Consider the following 24,412-nt stretch of genomic DNA (forward strand, 5'->3'; position numbering starts at 1 on the left):
CTGGTTTAAAATGACACTCAAACCGCGACTAGAACATTCTGCCAGTCATTCAAACCCTTTAGTTTAAGTTTTTCCTTTCTGAATAGCATTAGCATACCAATTTTAATCCGGTATGTCATGAACAAGCATGCAAAAAAGGTTATTCAAAATATACAATATCTTGGATAAATATTGTATATTTATCCAAAATAAATACAATATATTGTATATACAATATATACAATATACTAATAGATAGATAGTAGTATCTATTTCAGGCAGATTTCTACCAGGTAGGAAATGTTTGAAATAATGTGCTAGATTATTAAAATCTTAACTAAACAAATGTTTGCCTACGGAAGAGGATTTGGGAAAGAAAAGAAGGTATCTAACCAGATGGTCAACTGGCTTCTCTTGATGAGGAGAAGCAGTTCCTCCTGGATGACCGAGCTACTCGCCCTATGTCCAGACACCCTTTAGAGAAAACTTATTTCACACGCTCGTATCCGTGATCCTGTTTTTTGGGTCACTACCCATAGCTTATGACCATAGATGAGGATATGAACGTAGATCGACCGCGTTGCCATTTGACTCAGCTGTCTCTTCACCGGTACAGCGCCCACATCAGACTCGGCACCAAACCTCTTATTGACCTCCTGCTCTGTTTTTCTCTCATTCGTGAACAATACCCTGAGATACTAAAACTTCTCCTCTGTGGACAGCAGATCCCTTCCCTGATCTGGAGAAGACCCTCTAACCTTTTCCAGCTCAAAACCATTGTCTCAGGCTTGGAGGCACTGGTCCTCATCCCAGCCACCTCAATCAGCTTCATATTGCTCCAGCGAAAGCCACAGATCACAATCTCATGAACACAGCATCTGCAAAAGTCAGAGACACCAAAACTTTCCCCTCAACACCGTGGCTGTGCCTAGAAATTTTGACCAAAGAGGTTATGAACAAAATCAGAGACAAAAGACAACCTAGATGGAGCCGGGCTAATTTTCTTGCCGGAAATTAGCTCGACTTATTGGTGCCAAAGCAGTCCAAAGTTCTGACACTGATCGTACTGGGACCTAACATTCTGTATCAAAGGGCCTGGTACCCCATCCTCCCCGTAAATCGCCCACAGGATTCCCAGAGAGACACGGTCAAAAACCTTCCCCAAGTCCATAACTCCCAGAAACCTGCTGAGGATGTAGAGCTGGTAGAGTTTTCCACCAAGAGGACGAAAACCACACAGCTCCTCCTGAATCTGAGATTGGACTATCTGGCAGACCCCAGGCATAATCTACCTAGTGGTTTATTGAACAGCAAACAGATATAGGTAGCATTTTACTATATGAGCATTAACAAATAATAACTGAAGCAAATCAGACTGAACTGAATCAATCATAACACGTCAACGTTTCCCGTGTCCATTTCACGTGTGTTTGGTCCGTTCACCTTTTGGCAAAGCGAGACAAAAGAGGATGATGAAAGAGAAGAAAGTAAAGTTGAAGACTACTGTGAAAGTAGCAAGGAGGATGAGGGAAGGACAGAAGTACAAAGGGAAGACAGAAAGAGGCTGTGCAGAGCTGGGAAAAAGGCATTTTCACAATGTAGCAAAAATGTGTATGAGAGATGACCTACTAAGATGCTTTTTATCTGTGATTCACTGACAAATAAAGGAAATTAGATTTGCACTTCAAAAAACAAGGCAGTTCAAAGTCCTCATGTTTAGACCGACAAATCACAGGTTTGAGAGACAACCTTCTTTCTTAACCAACTGGTTCAACTGGTTCATCAGTTCTTGTTTGTTACGGCATACACTTTCTAAAACTTCATATGTGAACTTTGAGGTCAAATGACCTACATCTACATTTGCATACAACCAAAACCCTGCTTGACTCTCGGTGAATCATTACACTTCACCTGTACTGCAGAGTGTGGGGTGTTTGTGTTTTTTTAAGCTGAGAGGAAACTTCAAGTAGGGGTTATGAGACAAAACACCAAATGCAGCAGCATGGAAAACCCAGCAGCCCAGAGATCAGGACTGGTGCAAGTAACCAGAAGTTTGTCTACATTTAAATTGGTAAGTTAGAACTTAAAAGTAGAAGCAACTTCTTTCACATTCTGCTGCTCATTTAAAGACAGTCATCCTTGTTTTTGTTTTTTTTTTGTTTTTTAATGACAGTCAGGTTTTTTGTTGGTCTTTTTCATAACTTTTCCAAATAGAAAAGCCAGTGTGTGGAACTTCCTTGGACTTTTTTACTGGGAGTGTTTCAGCTCTGACTTCCTTGTGCGATCTGCGCAACCAAAATCTCTCACTTCCCTAACAACAGCAGTGGGTGTCTGAATGACCTTGCCAGGAAATGTGTTAAGAAGCATTGTCCAATTGCAGAGTGGAGTGACAAGTTGGCTCAGAAAATGAGCCCCGTCGGAGGAGACGGTCAGGAGTTTAATGAATCTGACCTGTTACGCTCCCGCAGGCGAGAACAATGGCAGCCGGCGGCTGGATCTGCTTCCTAACTGGACTCCTGTCTCTGGCGTTGGCTGAGGATCACAGTGAGTACCGATTACCACACCACCGGGGGGATCATTCACACTAAGACAATGGCTTTTGACACTGGGGTGACTTGTAGAGCCAGGCTGTGTCTCTGTAGAGCTAAAATGTGGTAAAATGTAACGCAGTTGTTTGGATCAAAAGATTCGCTGATTCTGTGAAATCTAACTGATTTCAGTTTCAGTAGAGGTTGGAAGAAAACAATAGTTGTTTTTTTTTTATAGATGATTACAAAGAGCAAAATGTCAAAACTGTAAGAGACTTAAAGCATCGAAGATGGTTTTGTTGGCTAAATAATAAACCAGCAGTACAAGTTTTAATCATAAAAGACTAAAAGTCTCAGGAAGACAGAAAGGTTTCATGCGAGAAAAACAACATCTGTGGTTTCTTCTAAACCAGTTAAACAGGTCATTCAGAAATCACTTCCTCACATTAAAATTTTTATGTTATTTCAACAAATCGGATCTTCAGCAAGTGAGTTTATCAGAAGAACATAGTTTAAAAAAAAATAACTTTTACTCTCTACTTTTACGCTTTTGAAGAGAACAAAATATGTTGTTTTTTTTCTTTAAATCTCTGTAGAGCCCCGAGAATCATCAGCTCCAGTTAATCATTAAGGCGTTAAAGGATGAAAGTGAATCAGGGTGGATCGCAACCAACACTATGCGTTTCTACACTAATTCTACCTCATGTGGAAACACTGTGACTATTCATATGTATATTAAAATTATTCTTTTTTTAATTTCCCACTATACACGAACATTCAGAGTTAAGTCAAATTATTGGTTTGTGTGCGCAGATTTGGCCAATAAAGCTGATTCTGATAACAGAGCACATCGCTTTTAGACGGCCGGTTTATCTGTTCTTAGACTTTTAAAAAGTAGAATCGGAGTTATCAGATTCCTCCGCTATGTAAACAGCTTGACGTTTCTGTCCATGCTCTTTAGATGAGGGTTAAAACTACACTTTCCTCTAACTGGTGTTATCCTGATTTATCTCAGTAGCTAACAGCTAAAGGCTCAGGCCGCTGCAGGACATGTTGAGGACGTTTTGTCACTCTGCTACTTTCTCCTACTGCTCTCCAATGACAATCTGTTCATTTTCAGGTCGTTTTCTCTGCACGTAGAAAAAAAACACACTTTAGAAAAGTGTTCCCTGTTTTGAAAAATTAAACATAAATAGTTTTTGAAATCCCTTTTCTGCTTTTAATGTGACTCACCGTTCAGTTCAACTGAAACACGTAGAAAACCTTCAGGAGTGGAAACGGACACTTTTAAACCAATCCTGCTCAGACTTATTCATTTCAGCACTCATTCTTATGCTTAACGTAAATTAATAAGCATAGTCAAGCAGAAATAACATTTTGTCTGAATTTCATATCTTTTTCTAATTTCAAAATTTGTTTTAGCTGAAGTCATTGATTACATGCGTTTGGTAACAGCTCCAATGGATCTCAGTGTACATATGTATAAGTTTGGAAAAAAAAATAAAAAAGGGCTTTATATTTGTGAAATGGCACAATAAACACAGTCATCTACGATATCAACAAGTTGTAGAAGAAACAAGGCAACATGTGGTAAACTTAAAGGTTTCGAGAAACAGACAAACTGTTGAGTGAAGCTGCAAAGAAAATGAAAGCAACTCTAAAGAGCTGACTGTGTGACAATAACCCTATTATTCTCCATGTCTGGAATAAGAACAATGACTTAAAATCTCAATCCACACTTTCCAAACAAGACAGAAAAATATCCTCCAAATCCATGTGGACGGACGTGTCGTGGTCTGTAGGATTTGACGCAACGTGAAACAGACTGCTTTGTAGCATCGTGTTCGTTTTGTCAAAGAAGTGACAAAAAGAACATGGTTTCTACCAGGAGAGTGATTCGATTGTAAAGAAACGTCGTGAGCTCAGTAAAGGTCAACAAAAGTCTGAGCTCACAAGAGGAAAATGAAAGTTGTGGCATGGCCAGAGTGCAAAACTAAAGCTCACTTGGCAAATCCAAACTGGGGTTTCACTTACTGAGACTACAAGCTGAAACTCAATAAGTCTTTATCTAAGTGCTTCATTTAAAGATGTGAACATTAACTGACAACAATCAGGTTATTGCACATTATTCATTTATCTTTTTTTCCATCTCAGTTGTTTTCCAGTTAAATTTTATGGGACACTTTTATGTGAATGTAAAGTGGAAGGTATTTATTGGTGGCGTTTTATGAGGGGTGCGAACACTTTTAACTTAAAAGTTATGCTTTCTGGAAAATAACAAAAAAATAATTGTGTGCAATATCTAGAGCATATCAAAATCTAATAATGAGTCCCCATTGCATATTTCATATTTCGACAGGTTTCTGACATTTCTGCAGTATTTCATAGTAAATACACACAAAACAAAACAAAATGTGTTGAACATTGGTGGGTTTTTGATATGGTTGATCTGGGAGGGAGGGATGACTTGAGGTGAACCAAAACTAAACCCCAAAGGAGTTTTTATTTTTTTTTCTTTCTTTATTGCTCCGCCTTGAATGGAAAGTGACCCTGAACTTAGTGATGGACAAACGAGTTGAATTGTAGGACTATGTTGGTGGTGTTTGTGCCTTACCGTCTCCAGTTCAAAATTTTACATCCATTGGTTGTTCAGAATTTAACTGAATGCTTTCACATTCGACCCACTTGAAACACGTTATGGGATTCATAAAGGCCTTTACTGTAGCTGTTAAAATAAAACAAACAAACAAACAAAAAAACATTTTTAACTTGTTTTCTTGGAGTTAGAAACCCCCGTATTTTATCAAACCCTAACTAAGTTATTCTATAGTCACAACAGATCATTTTAGCAAGATGCTTCAAAACTAATCGATGCATCAACCTGTCTAACCAGATCAGCGGTTATACATGTATTCAGCTCATGTTTCTTATGGGTCAGGTTATACCAGCTTTGTCGAGGATGTGGGTGTTTTGTTGTGTTTGTTGAGTCAGGAGCTGCGGATCAGCAAGGTGACATTCAGGCAACAAGTGCCAATGACGTAGCCTCTGTGGCTTTTCTAGACGTTTGTGTGATTTACGTCGTAATAATAAACAATCGCGTTTGTACTAATACTTGAAATCCCAGAAAAAAGAAAAAAAAAAGCATATTCTTACACTGGTGAGTGAGTTCTTTGGTGAGGTGTTAAAGCCACATCAATTTCTGTGTGTCATTTCCACGAGTATAATATCATTTCTTACATCACTTGGCCCCACACCCACCCACACAAGTGTTGCACCTGCTGCCAAACTCTCAGTCCATTAGAAACACCTTCCTGCAAAGGTGTCAACATATTGAGACTTAACTCATAAACTGTGATGTGAATGTTCCATCCACCTTCAATTGATTTCTTCTTTTTTTCTTTTGTTTTAAACTCATTAAACATTAAAATCTATACTGAATCAACCAGTATAGATTCAGTATAACCAGTAAAGATACCAGCCAGTATAGTTCTCTCATGCTGCCTCCACCGATGAGCAAATGAGGCGCAGACTTCAGAATCGCCCTCCTGGCGCTCTACAGGAAGCAAGAAAGACGTCAGCACGGCGCGAATAAATGGAGATTGTTCACACAGGAAGACTGTGCTGTGACAAAAGGCAGCTTTGCATAAGTTGTGCAAAAACAAAAAAAACATTTTCCCAAACAAACGGTTCTGTTTAAGACTTTCAGATGAGTAGAGCTCTCTGTAGGTAGCAGCCAAAAATGCTGAAAATGAAGTAACGTTTCCTGGTCCGGAAACAGTCAAGGAAAAGTGATAATAATATGATCCAACGTATAACAAACAGAAAAATTAATAGCACTGCAACAGAAGCGCATAAGTTTGAGGAAATGTAAAGAATAAGTGGGCAGCTATGACTTACTGTGTTCATTACATATGATTTCTAATTTACAATATAAATAAATAAGACAAGAAATCATGTAGCTTTGTTGGCAGCTCTTGTAAATATTATTAGGCAGCAAAGTTAATGTAAAAAAAAATCAAAAATCCAGAATAAAACATGTTTGACTTGCTTTCATAAAGGAGGATGGGAGTGTAGGACGATTTAAGAAATTGTTTGTGAGGGTCTGAATTGTTTTTGGGTTTGTTCATTATTTCTGTCTTCTTTAGTTTCTATTCTTTCATTAGATCCGCCGTGTTTCGATTTTCCTTTGCTGCACTTCTTTCCTAGTTACTCCAGTTTAACTATGTTTAGTTATTCTTTAGTGTTAGATCAGCTTCTGATTTGCCTTAGTTCAGTCCTTTAGTTACTTTAGTTTTACTATGTTGCTTATTTCTGGCTTTTTGTTACGGTTTGATTAGTTACCCAGTTTGTGTGCTCTCCCTCGCCCCCTGGCCACTTTCTCTCTCTCTCTCCTCTTGCACCTGCAACCCGTTTCTAATCAGCCATCTCTTCCTTGTTCAGTAATTAATATATATGTACTGTTTATATACATACACATTCTCAGTCACTCCTTGCTGGATTCTTCCATTAAATTCCTCCAGTATGCGCCTCATTTTCCCACTTCCTGTTTTTTTCCTGCTTGTGGTTCATCTGGCTGCTTTTAAGTTTTGTATCATCATCACTTTACGATTAAAACCTTCAGCATCCACTCGACCTCTGCCTCTCTGCATATAGGTCAACTTCAACAAAACATGACATGATCAGTTCATATTAATATTATGATCAGATCTGAGTAATGCGCACTCTTTTTGCTACACAATGTCTGCTTGGTTTCAGCAGTCGGTCGCTGCAGTGCAACGTGTTGTGTTGGTGTTATAACAGGTTTTTTTTTCTTGCTGTTTTGAGAACATCTGCAGGTCACGTACAGAGTTATGCAATCAAGAGGATGCAACAACAGGGTTACAATCAGTCAGATGAGAAGTTTAAAGTTGTACATGAGTGCAGTATGCATGTGTAGGTGTCTGCAAACTAAATGAACTTAGAAGTGTTAACATATAATTGGAGAGACTCAGCAGGTCTACAGCTGTACCAAAATCACAAAGAATTAACTGTAGAGTGCACAACAGATCATTAAAGTCTATTTATTTCTCACATTTTCTCCTGCATTTGGTAGTTGTTCAGGATGTTGCATCAAAAATGTATTTTCCCAGGTCTCGTTTTAACAATGACAGTTAGACTTTCTATGTTTAACGTGTCAGATAAATGTAGGATGCAAATTGCTTTTGTCTGATTGCAGTTTTTTTGTGTTTGTTTTGGTCACTAGTCAGACTCTACAATTCTGCAACTTCCAAAAGAGATTCACAGTAAACATAAAGCCCAATAGTTAATGGGGAAAAAAACACTTTTACATTTGTTGTGCAATTTCTTCTTTATCTGTTTAATACGGGTCATCTGCGCGTCTTGTGAGTTGTTTGGTCATTTTCTCTTTCTTTTTTGTATGTTTTCTTTCTTTTTTTTTTTTTGCTTTTGTGCCTTTTGTCAGAGATTGTGTTTGTCAGATTTGGACATTGCTTTGCTGTCATTTCTGGGCAGCAAAAACAATAAAGTTCCCCATAGAAAAGTGGCCATGAATAATATGTTTGTTTTTCCTCTGTATGTCATTTTGTAATTTTTCATCCATTTTGGAAACATGACATTTTATGTTAAAGTAAACAGTGCCACATTGATGATATGATGTTCTGCACAGTTGACATTTCATGGCAGGTTTACACTTAATCCAGGACCTGGAGCTCTCTGCTTGTGTTGCTTAATCAAGTATTGCATATTTACGGATGGAATAAAGTGGCATTTTAGTAGCTTGTGTTGAATTTTCAGAGCTATTTTCATGCTCCTCTTTTGATTGATTTTGCAACAGATTCGGGCTTATTTGAACACTTTACCTGCTGTAAATTTTGTAAAATAAATTTAAAAAAATACAGTGAAGATGTTACTGGACCCTTAATACAAAAACGGTCACAATCAGCTCGAATTATTATTATTATTATTATTATTATTATTATTATTATTATTATTATTATTATTATTATTATTATTCAGGCAGCACTCGGTGACCTTTGACTTTTTTTTTCTGTGCAATGCCTCTTTCAGACCACCAGGGGGAAGCAGACACCTACCACGTGAGTGCTGGTCACTTGTTTCTGCTGAGTTGCCCGATTGCTGGCGCTCATTCCGAGATAAAGTGGAGCAGAAGAGACGGGGGCGATGAGAGCCTCCCCGCTGGGGTGGAGGTCAGAAACGGGTCGCTGTGGTTTCTACCCGTGCAGATGACTCATAGTGGAAGCTACATCTGTGAAAAAAGGTCAGACAACATCCTGCACATATATGTCTTTACGTTTATCCTGTACTGTCGTGAAAATCCTATAAGAAATAAGCTCTACTGACTATATTAAGCTTTTCTCTGGAGTATTTTAAGTGTTTTTTTTTTCTTTTTCTTTTTCTGTAGGAATAAAACGAAACCATCAAAAAGACGATTTAGAGTTTCAGTGTCCGGGTCAAACTGCCCTGATCCAAGTGAAGAGATTTTGGCTACAAAGGAAACGGGTGAATTTCTTCAGTGCAAACAGAAAGAGATCTTCAGACTGAATCTCCCAAGGAAAATACGATGGACGAAGGTTTTTTTTTTTTGTCTAGTAAATAGTTTTTCTTTTATAAAATGGTCACACATCACTGGCTTTGTAAGTAGTTATCAATGACAAAGAACGCATTAGGAAATGAACATAAATATTTGTTATCAGTAAACATTTAAAGCTGAAAGTTGTTTCATAACTGCGGCTGAAAGCAAAGCTGTGATTTGTGGGTTTTTTCCCCGTCATGTCTGATGGTTCCTGACTTAACTGGTGCAACACTGCCCCCTTTTGGCATACCTTGTACAATGCATCTGCCTAAACAAGCAACGTGTACATACAGTACAGTTATGCAGAAGTTACACATTTTGTTACATTACAGCCACAAATTTACAAGTATTTCCAAAATATTTTTTCAATGAAACACACATCTACATCCTGAAAATTTTGTCCGTTGTTCTTAGCAACGTTTAGGGCTTTTATTTCTTCAGTAGGGTGATCCTCTCTCAAGTCTTTTGTAGCCGCGAACTTGTATTTATTCATCTGTTTTTGTCATACGCTCAACGCTGCTGCTACATTTCACTGTAAGATATTTGCTGTGTTCCCTTCATGGCTTATAGCAGACTGGATCAACACCTCTTCAGGCTTGCCCTCATTAATAGCTTCCTTCCCACCACTCTTCCATTAAGACCAGCTTGCCAGAGTGCGTAACTTATCGGTCTTATGTAGGCCTGACACGATAACAAATTTTGCTGAGCAATTAATTGTCTAAAAAAATATTGCGATAAACGATAATATTGTTTCAAGATCTTTTGACCCTGATTTAATGGAAATGACGTAATAATGCATGCAATTTCCTGCCATAGATAGATACACTTTATTTTCAAAATAACACATAACACTGGAACTGATAAACTAAATAAAAAAAACAAAAATAAAATGGATTCTCAGTCTCCATTAACAAAAAACGTACTTAAATAAAAACTAAACAACATAAAGCCAAAGTTGAAATAAATACTGCATTCAACCAAAAGAGTGCAGATTATGAAATCTGTATACTTCAGTAATCACTAGATTTAAATAGAGAAGATGGGCACATCCGACTACCTAATGCAGTAGTTCATACTGCACGATTTTTTGCCCCTATTTTCCCCTTATGACAATCTTAGATCGTTGGCCGATCTAAGATTGTCGCTGGTGATCGCGACAGGCCTAGTCTTATGTAATGATGACTTATCCTGGTTGAGTCTTCTAGGCGTGAATGACTGAAGTCTTAAAGCATTGTGACCCTTTCCAGCCTGATAACGCTCAATAACTTTGTTAAATTTCTTTAGACGACCATAATATGTTGCTAAAGTTTATGCCTAGTAAAATATTTCATCGTTTAAAAACCTTTTTGCGTGCTCTCTCAAAAATTTGCTTGGGGTTTTATATATATATATATATATATATATATATATATATTTTTTATAATAATTTCTTATTTTTTTTATTAAGTTGTATCTTTGGAGCAGTCAGTGTTTTACATGCTGTGTGCAGCAATCACAATAATCTCAGCTTAGAAAATCAACAAGAAAAACAATGACTACTCTCTCAAAATTACTACTTTGTCAGTCTTATAAGAGCACATTTCTGCTGAGATAAATGTTCCTTTGTGATTTTCAACTCTAAATCATTTTTGCAAACAGTAAAAAAATTAAAATGATTTAATTTGTCGTCATCCCCTGCCCTTCCCCCCCCAAAAAGAAAAGAAACAAAGAAAGCATTTTGTTTGTTTGTACACAGGACTGTCAGCAGGTGCAGCCGGATGGAGAGTCCATCTCTCTGAACACAAACGGCTTAATGAGGCTGGCGGAGGTTTCGGAGGCAGATGCAGGAAAATACACGTGTCACATAGACGTTACTGTAGACGGCCGGAATTACACCGCAGCACGCAGCGTCCAAATGACTGTCAAAAACGGTACAGTATATCTCAACTTTGGACAGTTAAAGTTAAGGATTTTTGTGATATACCAATAGCTTTTTTGAATTAATTTCAGAACTCGGTCTTATTTCGTAAAAGGTCTGTTTGCACCCCACAGCTTGACTCGACAACATCTGCTTATCTCTAATACATTCTTCAGATTGATCAGATTGTGAGAACAGATTTTTGAATCCCAGCTCTCCTCAAACGGCCCAACAGACATTCCTTCAGATTCAGGTCTGAAGGCCTTCAAAGCATGAAATGTGCTTAGCAACAATCCATTGCTGTTTGATTTAAGTGAACACTTTGATGTCAAAGTCAAACGCTCAAAAGTAACTGACTGGTATTTGGGACTAATTTGTTACCGCCACGTCAACATAAACTCCACTTCCAAAGAAAAGGAAACCCCCAAAAATGAAGTAGCCATTGTGTTTCAGCATTCTTTTTGTGGATGATTTTGTGCCAGATGCACCTTTTGATGCCAGTCACAGTTCCAGCTTGAGTTTCTTCTAAGGAAGTAAAGATTTCTGACATGTAACTCGACTCCTTAGCCCAGACAGACGGACAAAACAGTACTGACATACAGACAGAGGCGGCCATTGTTCCATGTAGGACACACAAAGGGTTGGCAGAAATCCCACCAGCTCCTGTAATGTTTCCAGTTTTTCATTTGTTTCGGTAATTTCACAACTCCCTCATGTTTTCACCAAATCCTGATATCTGTCTTTGCTGCAACAGCATAAATACTCTTGTATTTGTTTATAAAGTGTTGTGCTCTTTTTTTTTTTCTGTTCCCTGATATCATTTTCAAATTTATGTGGTTGTAGGTACTCCAGATCTCTTTCCAGAGATTCATGTTGTGAGGCCCAAAAACGAGGTGGTCATAGTGGAAGTGGGTAAGTAAACAAAGCATTCTGATTTCTAGCTTCATTGTTTTTATCTCTTTGTTCTGTGCATCCCTCATTTTGTTGAGTTTTTGCTTCTGTGATTTGGTGGGAAAGCAGATTTGTCATTCACCTTCTGCTTGGTTTGATTGCCACTTTACTTGACAACCAGGCAAGAGAGCAGAGCTGCACTGTAAGGCCTACACCGGCTTCAGTGAGGACGAAGAGATTGCCATGTACTGGATCATCAACGGGACATACGCTAGCGACATCAGCGGGCTTGCCGAGTCCTGGAAATTGTGAGTCTCTCCGTCTTATCATGTTGTTGTGGTTAAATTTGTTGACCTGGATGGGGCTGTTGGCAAAAGAAGAAGAAATGTTGAAGACCCAGGGGACAATCGTTTTATTCATCACGAGTCAATCTACTCGCCGTCGTTAGATAATGAGATGAAATAAACACGAGGCTCTTAAACAAGTCAAAAGAAAAGCAGCAGGAACATTTTCCATGTGCTGCAGTCACACTACTGCAACTTGTCTTGCATCTCAAAGGCAGAGAAACATAAGCAGCTTTAGTAAACAACATAATACCATGTCTGCTTAATGTCATTTGATCTCAGGGTAAACCTGGTTGTCCCAGAGTTTTTACCCATGCCAAAAATTTCTGCATCATGAGTGTCAAAGTTAATACTATACAGTGCCTTGCAAAGGGGGTTCATACCCCTTGAACCTTTCCATATTTTGTTACACTATTGCCACAAACATGAATATATTTAATTGGATTTTAGTGTGAAGAACCAACAAAAAGTGGTACACAATTGTGAAGTAGAAAGAAAATTATATTTATATACATTATATTTTGATTTGTGGCTGCTATGTGACAAAATTTGGAAAAGTTGTAGGGGTATGAGTACCTTTGTAAGCCACCATATATCAGGAATTTACACAAGTGTTGCTTAGATGTTACAGCAACAACCCAGTAATAATATAATTTAACCTCATGCTAAGGTATGCCGACTTTCTGTCTGCGCTGATGAAGATTTACTCGCCTTGCTTGAAAAGGCTCCGAATGATCACAGCCTTGTCCACTTTTTGATTGATTTGATTTGGTTCCTGACGATGAAAACATTGAGTTTTCATCGTCAGATGATCAGTTTGTTTAAAAATCCTGCCACAACTGAAAATGTCTCCAATTTTACCTTTTATATTCCCAAATACACACAATATACACAACAGGGGTGAATGAAAACTACTTGCCCCTACTACTTTACGTCTTAAAAGACAAAACCTGTTGTACAAAACATGCTTCAAGCGTACTGGTCACTGCAGTTTAAGAAGCAGATTTGTAATCAGTGTCTATTAGGGTTCATATTTTTAAATGACAGATTTTTTTACTGTCTTTTCTAGTGTCCATGAAAGAGGCAAAGTATTTGGTCAGTCCACTCTGTCCATCGCTACAGTTCGAAACGAGTTCCTGAACATCCCCATCAATTGCCACATCTCAAGCCCGGCTGAAGAGAAGGTCGGGGAGGCCCGGCTCCAAGAAGGTATTTTGCTCCAAACGTCTCGGATGCATTAAAGTGATCGCTCGGTGTCCGGTCTAACCAGAAAACTTGTTGACTCTTGTTTACACGCTTCATGTTGATTAGCCGTTTGTGTTTGTCTGCCTTGTTTCCTCAGCTGACCCAACTGAACACAACACGTTCTACATGATTGTGTCTCTTTGGCTCTTGGCCCTCTTTACCATCCTGATCCTGACGGCCTTCTTCCTCATCTGTAAAGTCAACCTCTTCTTAGCATACAGGGCACTTAAGACATTGTTTTCTAAACAAGGTGAGCAGTTCGTCTTGTATCATACAGATTTTTACATACACTGCATAAAAAGACATATAGCCATCTCTTCTCACTGTTGGACTAAACTTTCCCTTTTCTTTAAGTCAGTTAGGCTGAACAAAACCATATTTACTTGCTAAATGGCAGAATTATCATAGGATATTCCATTGCCACCTTATTCGAGATCAGACATTAAGAATATTAAGTTCTTAAACAATTTGCGAAATCCCAGAGGACTCTTGATGGTTTACCTCACAGCATTGGAGCTAAAGGTTGGGCACCGATGGGTCTTCCAAAATTAGTTACAAAGTTGCTTAGCCGCAACAAAGTCAACGTTTTAAGTGGCCATCATAAAGGCTTGATCTCAGTACAGTGGAAATTTAGCGGGCAGAGTGGAAAAGGTGAGTGTGAGATACAAACCCAACTTGATTACAGCAGCTGTGTCAGAAGGAGGAATGGGCCAAAATCCCAGCAATCCCAGCTGACCCGAGTCGTAGAGTTTAAAAGGCAATTCAGACAAATCTTAAAAGGAACAAATCTAAACTTCTGGATTAGAAGAAATTGAAAAATATATCTCTTATCAGTCTGGCATTCAGGGAATATAAATTACTTTTGGCAATCCTTTTTTTTAAAATCATGATTTATTTCTAATTTTTAGCACAACAATGAACACCATATACAGACATTCAAGTAAAGACATGAAACGGCAATTTGAGTAATAAACACAAATCAATACAAAACAAAAGCCAGAGATAAAAACAAAGCACACAAAAAAAGCACAGAAAATATTTTCATATCGAAGAAGGTGGATAAATAAAAAATAGAGAACAAACAGAAGTTACAGAAAATAAATAAAATATTAATTTTAACAGAGGGCAAATGAAATGGGGGGATCTATATGCTTAATGTTTCTGTTCTACTGTAATAGTTATGAGCGTTAGATAAAGGGTGTACGCTGCTTTAATGGAAATCAGGGAATCGCCACTCATGGGGTCACATCGAGGGTCAAAGACGTGACATGGTCCAAATGACCAGATTCTTGGAAACATGGTTTCAAATCCCTTGAGAGGATATCTTGGTAAAACAGGAAACAGATTTAATGTCATTCAGTGAGAAGAAACAGTTTGTTTTTATTGCACAGCTGCAGCAAAAATAGCAATCAACTTGACAACGATCACTCGTTGTTCCAACAGTTCCAGATGGGAAGCTTTACGACGCCTACGTGAGTGTCGGTCAGTCAGCCATGCTGGGTTTGGACGGCGTGGCCTGCTTTACCCTGCGGCTCCTGCCAGAGGAGCTGGAGCAGAAACACGGCTACTCCCTGTTCATCAGAGGCCGGGACGACCGCCCTGGAGAAGGTCAGGAACCACAAAAATACCACGTCATGGGAAAGGAGAGCTTTCTAGTAACAACCTGTCGGAACACTTCCTTTTAAAAGCACAGCTTCTTCCAAAATCTCCCGTTTTGTGCAATTGCAACCACAAAACTACGACAGCTGTTGCCACGCGCTGCACACGAACGGTTTTCCGTTCGCAGTGTCTGGTGTAATCACTTAGTCACGACTTGCGTTTCTTGTCTTTAATGTCTTACAGCGGTCCATGACGTCATCTCCGCTGCGGTGCGCCAGTGCCGCCGACTGCTTATCGTGTTGTCGTCTGCTGGCAAATCAAAGGAGACGGTGCAGTTCTGGGAGAATCACAACCTGCTCACGTACGAGCAGAAAGTGGGCCTTCACGACGCCTTGATGCGAAACGACCCTAAAGTCATTCTGGTGGAAGTCGGTAAGGGCCAAGAGTCTTCTCGCTTGAGTTTTGTGAACGTTAAATCTGCAGTATGCCATTTTTATTTTTGTTTTGCATGTTTGTTAAAGCCTGCGACAGACTGGCGACCTGTCCAGGATGTACCCCACCTCTCGCCCGGAACGTTAGCTGGAGATAGGCACCAGCACCCCTCCCGACCCCACTGAGGGACAAGGGTGTTCAGAAAATGGATGGATGGATGGATGGATGTTTGTTAAAGCTGTCACTATGTTGTGACAGTGTGACATGAGAGACTGATGATCTGTGAAAACCTTCATCTTCACCTCCTCCCTGAGCTTCAGACATTAATTCAGACTATTGTCGTATGAAGAAATGCACAACTCCCGACCAAAAATAACAAAATCAGAGCCAGGAGGATGGTCTTAGCGCTGTCAATCATCCTCATGTACTCATTGCTCAATGCTGACTGAGTGTTGGCTGCGCTGCTGCGTCCGTAGCCCCTCCCCTCCCACTCAACACAAATACAAGCAGCTCTCTCACCCTGTACACTGTGTGACTGCCACACATCATCGTAAAACATTTTGTAGTTTGAGGCATCGTGTAAAACAAGAGGAAACTGCATGAGTCCAGGGTGAAGGCGACAGCTCATCCACAGGCCACCAGGCCCACTGGGGAATTCCCCCGGTATGCCAGTACGTCTGCCCTCTCCCGCCCTCAGATTGTTGTGATTTTGCCAAAAAAATCTGTGAGTAAGACCCAGAAACGCATAAAAGCCATTTCTGCTCAGCTGAGAGACACAACCAATTCTGTGTTTGTCTGTCACAAAACAAGACAGATGTTCACTAAACTATTTCTTTTGATATTCATGATCAGGTCCCAGTGAGACATTTGAAGTGCAGCTTAAGTCAGAAGGATGAAAACACTGCAAAATTATACCAATTATTTCTAGTGCAAATGTTTTAGTGCATTTGAAATAAAACAAAACTGACTTCCAAGTAACTTTTCAGCAATGTATAGGAGTTTATTTTAAATCAATATTTTCATAATGCTGATGAAAAACTATTTAAACTTTCAGATTATTTCGCTTATGGGAAAAATATGTCGCTATGAGTGAAATTATCTGCCAGTGGAACTAGTACATTTTCATTGATATGGAGGAATTATTGACTTAAAACAAGTTTCTATAGGCTGCCAAAAAGTTAGATTTGTGTTACTGCAAGTGTGCTAAGATATTTGCAATAGAAACTAGATCAAAAATACTTTGTAATTTTTTATTTATTTATTTATTTATTTTGCAGTGTGTGCATATAAAAAAGAAGAAACTAATGATTTAGCCTCTTCAACAACTTGCTGCAATAAAGTAAATTTTTCTAAGTTTCCACTCGTGTACGGTTGAGTCAGATTGCGACATGACTTTAACTCCCTGCAGCGTTGAGATAAGACCGAACTCTAATCTGCACTTCAGTAACCGTTCACGCCACAAATGACAAGAAGCTCTCCATCGCAAGACAAAGAAGGAACATTTTCTCTTAAATAATTGGCTTTTCATCATACATTAGTAATCAGTAGAGGTTTCACTGTTGGCACTTTTTGCCCACATTAATAGAGGGCAATTCCTTACCTGGTCTTTTAAGACTTAAAAAAGCTGCTTCCCACATCTGTTATGTTCCATGCGGGGGAGAAAAAGACACAAAGTGACTCTGGTCAGGCTCCATGTTTTGACTTTTGAAATGCTGTCAATCTGACCCCGGCCTGGCTTACTGTGATGCCTTCACCGTTGGTAAAAAAAATAAAATAAAATCTAGGATTTTCGAGTTTCTCACTGATCAGACTCCAGTCTGAGCGCAGCATGTTGATAAAACTTCAGCAAACTTCATTAGACCAAAATGTTCTCAAAGCAACAAACTGTTGTTTTATCTCACGACTTGAGAAGAATCAGATAATTTCTCTCAAAGCTTGAAGCCAAGCATCTCTAGTTCCTGTGTAAGATCCTGAGATAACGAATAAAGCGACGTCCGCTTTATGTTTTTAGAGAGTTCTACGCCTCTTCATTCAGGTTTTACCAAGTTAACTTGAATTTTTCCTAAACCTTTTCACTTGGAGGTAAAATCTAAACCAAAGGGAAATCGAAAGCCTTTTAAAAGTGCATAAAACCACTTTAACGCATCACCTCTCATGCAGTCGCCTCTCCTGTTCTCTCTTGCCAGACGGTCCGGTCGATTACAGTCAGCTGCCGGAGTCACTGCGCTACATCAAACGGACACAAGGAGCTCTGGAGTGGAAAAACTCGTTTGCTGAAACCAACAAACTGACTCAGATGTACCTGAAAAGAAACTTTTGGAAGAGCCTGCGCTGTAACATGCCTGCTGTACCTGCAAGGAGGCCGCAGAGTATCGCTTGAAGCGGTGAACGTACTTTGATTTACCTGGAAGGTTTAAAGATGGCATCCATCAGAAGCTTCAGTTTTCAGAAGTCTGTCTTCTGAAGTCGTCCACAAGCGGGGACTAAACATTTGAGTCGCCACGTGGATTATTTATTTCAGATAACGTATACTTTTATAAAGTAAAGGACCTTTTCTGAGCCGAGCTGTGTTGCTTTTCTTGTCTTTAGTGTTGTTTTGAAGCATCTCATATTTCTTGAACTCTCATTGTGACAACAGAGCGTTGATTCAGTTCGTAGAGCTGAGCCTCCATGAAAGCTTTTGCTGTACTTGTTCCCAAACTGGAGGTTTGGACACCAATGCAGACCACAGATTTGATTTCCTCTTCACAAATCAAAGCGAACAGTAAAAATTATAATGGAACATTTTTACAATTAACAGCATGTCAGCTGTTGCAACCTGTCCCTGTGAGAAGCAGTAAATGCCCCCTTATTGGTGATAAATGCCAATAAGCATTTCTGATAGCCATCAGTCAGTCTTAACATCACTACGAGGGAAATCTGACTCATTCTTCCTTGCAGAATTTTTTAATTTCAGCCACATTGGGGGGTTTTCAGACATAAATAGTATTACTTTTGTTGTCAAGAGATTATACCAAGTTGTACACATTGGTATAATCTTGCATAACTTTGATAACAAATCAGACTTGGATTAAAAGTCTGTTAAAAGTCCCAACTTTGCATTATTTTGTAAATATTGACACTTTAATGCAAAGTTGGCATTTTTAATGGACTTTCAATGCAACTTTTAGAGCAACTTTGCATTAAAAGTATCATTATTTACCGAATGACACTTCATTGACATAGACATTCATAAAGACTCCTTCATGTTCATAACAGGTGTTATGTCAGTCTTATGCACACCTCGTCAAATAAAGTGTTGCCAAGTATTTGATTTTAAATTAAAAAAAATGAAAACCACTGGCTTGATGGATTTAATATTGTGTCTTTGAATGTCAGATCAGTTTTGTAATGTAAGAGTTGAGCATCGCTGTGGGTGAAAGAGCCTCTGTCTTCTCTTATTTTCTTTTTTAAACCAACATCGTCTATTTGTCTGACTTCACCATTCCTTATACTTTTTTTTCTCTTTCCAAACATTACTCAGGGACTTTATTTTTCTGTGTAATTCCTGAGAGACTGTTTCCACTGGGAACTACTTGTAGCTAAGGTCAAAAATCAAAGCTGTGAAACACACATCTTATTGGAATAAGATCCTCTGCTGAGTTGACTGTTTTGTCTAAGACGATCACACCTGCAACCAGTTTGCAATACCCACTTTACGTGATGCAGTCGTCTGGAAGGAAACTGAGTCACTGAGGAAAATACCAGTTCACACCCAAAAGGAGGTTTTTACTCATGGTGGTTTCAACGAGGAATATTGTTTCAGTGAGGCTGGACGTTTTCCGAAGACTCTCAGGAGAAACGATTATAGTAAAGTTACCACAAACTCTTGCTTTAGCAGCATTTTTAAAATTTTTGGAATAGAGATTCACTAATGGAAAGAGCTGACAGTAGCTGAGCTGTTATTTGCAACAGTCTACTCAGAGGACTGGCTTTCACTGACACACTAACGGACTTTCTTTCAATGAAAAGCACTCGGTCAAATGTTAAATAGAGATGTTATGCTAGTCGGAGGGCTCTTCAAAGCTAACACTTTCCTCGTTTACCTGCACCAAATGCTTAGTTGCCATTGCCGTCCTTTAATTAATCAGATCAGTAACTGGTTTTGGAATAAATAAAGCCTCTTGGAACAAGGTATCGGCCACATCTGGCTGAGCTGTAGCTTTACTGGCACTCAGAAGCAAACCCAAGAACGTAGTTTCACTAAGACACAAATAACAATGACAGAACACAAATTAAATGAAAATGCATCAACCATTTGGATGACAATATGCATTTTTAGATTAAATATTTTGATTCCATTTTTAGCCGGATGGGGAAAAGGTGGAGAGAAGTGACAAAACCCAGTTTGCTTGTCAAGTGGAATGACTATTTTTGATTTTATTATCAGCAAAACTTTGTTTTTGCATTGCAGTTTTGTCAACCTTAACGGATGATGTCACTAAACTTCCTGGTTCCAAAGCATGGCCCCACATACAGTAATTAATGGAGAAATCTAATTTTTTTGGAGTTACACCACTCAAACCCTCGAAAAGGCCTCATTGTCACCCCAATCTTTGGCTCTCTCCACAGATTTTCTCTTAGATTCAAAGCTGCATTCTAGCAAAAAAAAAAAAAAGAAATTCTGCAATCAAGGTTCAACGAAAAGCCAAAAAGAAATGTTTGTTTTCCATTAATGCTGAGTGTTTTGGGCAGAGAAACCAAATAACCCTAATCAGGACACTCTAAACCAAAAGTCAGCAGCAGTGGAAACCCATGAGTTCAGTTCAGTGTAATCATATAATCTGGTTTCCGTCTTATTTCCTGTGCTGAAGCAATCAGAAGGAAACGCTGCGACTCCTTCTGAACAGATCGTGCTTTTCAACAGGTTTGCAGCTCTCCACACATTTGCACTTCACTTGATGGGCAGCTTTGAGGAATATTAAAACGAGCCGGTTGCGTCTCTGGGTTTGTAATCTCACTCGCTCTGCATTGCAAATCTCCAGTTTCAACCTCAAGGATGCAAATAAGACGAGACACAACACAGAGTTCATAAAAGTGAGATGAGATTTTAAAAAGATTTGAGGTGCAAAATATGACTCCGTTTCTCATAAATCTCACATTGTGTTTTACATGTCTGTTTATTGAAAGTTTATTAATATCCCATTTCATTTAGATTTGCATGTCCATAAAGATAAAACAAACAAACAAACAAACAAAAACAAAAACAACAACAACAACAACTCTTTTAACCCTGACAAGATTCTTTGGTCCCTGACTCAAAACATCAGTGGTTCTCTGTCGGACATCTTTGTACTTTCTTTGACAGTTTTTGTTTTTAAAAGCTAGAAAAACAAGAGAGTTCAAATGTCAGATCTTTCAGCTAATCATTTAGTCAAAGTAAAGTCCTGCTTCTGTTTTGGAGATTTTGAAAAAGTCTTTCATGTCTTTATTACGACACACATAGACTACTGTAACTCATTAGCTGTGTTTTGTGGAGAATTAATCCGTTCTGCATGCTGAGTTCTTGATGTATGAGGTTAAAGAAAAGTCAGAGAATTGAATTCATGAATTCCATTTATTAATACCAAAATACAGACGGTCTATTTCTTATGCTACCTTTAGGAGTTAGCAGGACAAAATGACAACCCAGAAGAATTTGTGATCTGCTTTGTTAGCCTCTATGCCCTAAAGACGGCTTTCCCTACTGTGTCCTCCTTTACACCTGCTCTCATTTGCATTTCCTAACATGTCCTTTCCTCTAGCTTTAGCTTAGCAACTAGCTAAAAGAGATAAAAGGAAAACACAGAATTATTTATTCTCAACAGCTCCCATCAGTGTTTTCTTTTTTTATGTGCATTTTGAAAGTATCGCATTAGTAGAGGCCGATGGAAACAACAACATTTGAAATTAATTTCCCAGTTTTGCAAAATAGTATTTTTGTATTTGGCTGTTATGGCTTTTTCCGGGAAAAGAGTGCTAAGCTAAATGTCCCCACCCACTGGTGGGTCTGCCTCTGACCAGAGGCTGAAATAATCCAGCTCAAGCCTCCATCTTGGAGAGGAGGACTCTCTCTCTGTTTTTCTGACATTTGTGGTTCATGCTAGTTTTTAACCTCCTTGCTTCTTTATTAGACCCAAGTGAAGAGTCAACATCTGCTGAAGTTATGCTCAGTCTAGCATGTTGATAGTGACGCCAGGAAAACCAGTCTACACTCTAACAGAAATGACTTGAACCAACTTAATTGAATTACTTGTTACCAATTGGAGCAATTCAATTGAGTTTAATCGCGTTTAATCCTCATTAATTTCCGTTTCTTTGTTTCTTTTTTTTCTTTTTCTAGCAATAGAGGAGGGTCGATGCAAAAGATAAGAGCTCAGGCTGGCAGCAAACTTTTCTCAGAAGTCAGTCAACCTGAGCAGTCGAGGTAAGCAGAAACTTACATTGAATTTACATGCGCTCGTGTACTGCGTGCTTTTATACAAACGAGCGGGCTGCTAAAATCATCAAACGTTTCTTATAATTAGCGAATTTGGCAAAATATTCTGTTCCTAGTATTATTGTTAGGATTGAGATGCAGACAGAGGTGGGCAGAGTACCCGAAAACTGTCCTCCGGTAGGAGCAGCACTTCTTCAACATGTTCTTACTCAAGAATTAAAAGTAAAAAAGTAGCCGTACGAAAGAGTAAAGCAATTATTTGGTAAAAATCATCCTCAGAGTGCTGAGTAAGTGGTTATTGTAATTAATATTTAGCAATTACATCATCAGACGGACCAAAATATAAGGTTAAGTAGAGGTTTTGGTATTTTAAGGACCAAAATGACAATAATTCTTGTAAGTAACAAAAAAAATAACACAATTAGACAAATAAAGATGTTTCCAAATCAGTTTCTTTCAATAAAAATTGTGAATATTTTTTACAAAATCTGCAGGTGTGCGTCTGTGTCTGGTGAATTTTTGGTTGAAACATGTTTCCTGCAGATTGAGAATCCAGAAATATTATTCAAGTAAGATTAGCTACACTTCATGGTAAAATTACTCAAGTTAAAGTTAAAGTAAATTTTTAAAGTTACTCAAGTAAATGTAACTAGTTACTACCTGACTCTAGGTACAAATAAAACTTTTGTTTAAAGATATTTTATGTCAAAAAGGTGAGGACTAATTAAATTTAATCAGTTACAATTACTTGAGGAACTGTTTGGGGAAAATATACTAAGTAGTTTTCCTTCACCGCACGTTTTTATTTTATTTGAGTGGTATAATCATACTGCATTGCTTCTTTTCAAATAACATTTTTGCAAACATTAACCGATGTGAGTCACATTGGACACATTTTAACCAAAACATGCAGCAAAAACACACCTAAAGTTTATGTTAAAGTGAGATTTGTTTTACACATGCATCATTGCTCTGGTATTTTCTATCAGAGCCTGTTCTGACATTTTTACGAGCTTCACAAGTATTGAAAAGGAAAAACATTTGGAAAATGTTTCTTCTGACTGGCTCAATTTGACATTTAGTTATAGTGGTATACTTGTTATATTGTTTTCATTTTAGTCTTTAAAATACTTGACTTTGTTCATAACTTTATATATTTGAGTGTCATCCTTATAAAGTAAATCTGTCATTGTTTGGTGTTTTTAAACAGTTATTCCCAGTCTGGTGAGTTATATTTCTCAGCAAATCTTTGGATAACTAATAGCTGCAGATGTTAGATATCAAAATGCATAAAGCTTTAGATATCTAAGCTTTTGTGTTTGCAGCTGTATTGTATGACTGGATATTAAAATCACACTACAACACAGAAACCTGACGTCTAAAGGTTTTTCAACATCCTCCAAATAGGGGTTCTTTCACTTGTGGTTGTTTTTAATGTGGGCAATGTGGCTCATTCAGCCGTATGAGATTCAAGACACAAAAACAGATCCATCAGACACACTTTGAACCCGTTTGTTCAGATGTTAACTTGCTTTATATCCAATCAATACAGAGGGACAGCCCCTCTATGTTGCATAATGTATGTACGAAAACGTCAACATGCACTTTGAAGTTGGGATCTGATCTCTGTGAAACTGCAGAAAATCTCTAAATGGCAACTTTTGCTTTTGTAAGAAATCTGGAAAGAATTTTATCATTTTAAGTGCAAAAGTTTAGACACTGACTTTTTGAATCTGAGCTGAAATGTGGTTTGAAGGTGACACTTCATACAAAGTCTGTTCCAATGTAAATTTCCAAATGGTCTTTAATTGTGCACATTGGCTTCGTTTGATTGATTTGACTGTCAATCAAATGTTATAGTGTCCTCTGTAAGGACACTGTTCAAAACACAGCATTCTTATAACCCCACCCATCCATTTGTGACAAGCTACACAAACAGCCGAACATGAACGCTAATATAAAACCTGAATTTTTCATTAAAACTATTAATGTTTTCACATGCTGAAAAAAACATCTTGACACAAAAGCATCAGTAAAACTTGAGGATTAGAAGATGTTCATAAATAAATTGTGAACTCTAAACCAGTGGAATAGGTTTATTCTCTTTAAATGGCATTATGACATGAGTTGACAGCTTTTACTCATCGCCTGTGTTGATGATCTCAGGAACACAATCTGTGTAACAAAACATCACAGTGTTTCAGAGAAATCGAATGCCACCTTAAAGACATCCTGTGAAAGTCTTGGTCAGATTTCTGACCAGGAGTTTCTGGTGATAGCCAAGCAACAACATCAACTTACAGAAACATTGTGGCTTGAGATAAAAATTAACACCGGACTATTCTGTAACCACGACAAGGTATCTTTTTGTGTGTGACAGTTAGCTTAGTATTGAGAGGGAAAGACACCCTAATGCTTTTGGTCCAACACTAATTATTCATCACAATA

General features: G+C 38.3%; 1 protein-coding gene across 1 annotated transcript; it reads left to right on the forward strand.

Annotated features, from left to right (window-relative positions):
* Positions 1 to 2,093: 2,093 nt before the first annotated feature.
* il1rl2 (interleukin 1 receptor-like 2) lies at positions 2,094 to 18,071 on the forward strand. Its single transcript, XM_016669068.1, has 11 exons — positions 2,094 to 2,523; positions 8,574 to 8,784; positions 8,929 to 9,097; positions 10,835 to 11,009; positions 11,840 to 11,908; positions 12,069 to 12,195; positions 13,301 to 13,440; positions 13,574 to 13,726; positions 14,920 to 15,084; positions 15,319 to 15,507; positions 17,694 to 18,071. The coding sequence occupies exons 1-11, from the start codon at positions 2,457 to 2,459 to the stop codon at positions 17,885 to 17,887; spliced, it is 1,659 nt and encodes a 552-aa protein (XP_016524554.1). The 5' UTR covers positions 2,094 to 2,456; the 3' UTR covers positions 17,888 to 18,071.
* The last annotated feature ends 6,341 nt before the right edge of the window (positions 18,072 to 24,412 follow it).

The sequence above is a fragment of the Poecilia formosa genome, unplaced genomic scaffold (genome assembly GCF_000485575.1).
Source record: "Poecilia formosa unplaced genomic scaffold, Poecilia_formosa-5.1.2 Scaffold19, whole genome shotgun sequence".
NCBI classification, from domain to species: Eukaryota; Metazoa; Chordata; class Actinopteri; order Cyprinodontiformes; family Poeciliidae; genus Poecilia; species Poecilia formosa.

What these genes read in the sequence shown, in the direction of transcription:
- il1rl2 (XM_016669068.1), top strand. Translation starts at nt 2,457, where the DNA reads ATGGCAGCCGGCGGCTGGATCTGCTTCCTAACTGGACTCCTGTCTCTG. An exon ending in GGTGGTCATAGTGGAAGTGG is followed by an intron (nt 11,909 to 12,068) that starts GTAAGTAAACAA and finishes CTTGACAACCAG; the next exon opens with GCAAGAGAGCAGAGCTGCAC. An exon ending in CTTGCCGAGTCCTGGAAATT is followed by an intron (nt 12,196 to 13,300) that starts GTGAGTCTCTCC and finishes TGTCTTTTCTAG; the next exon opens with TGTCCATGAAAGAGGCAAAG.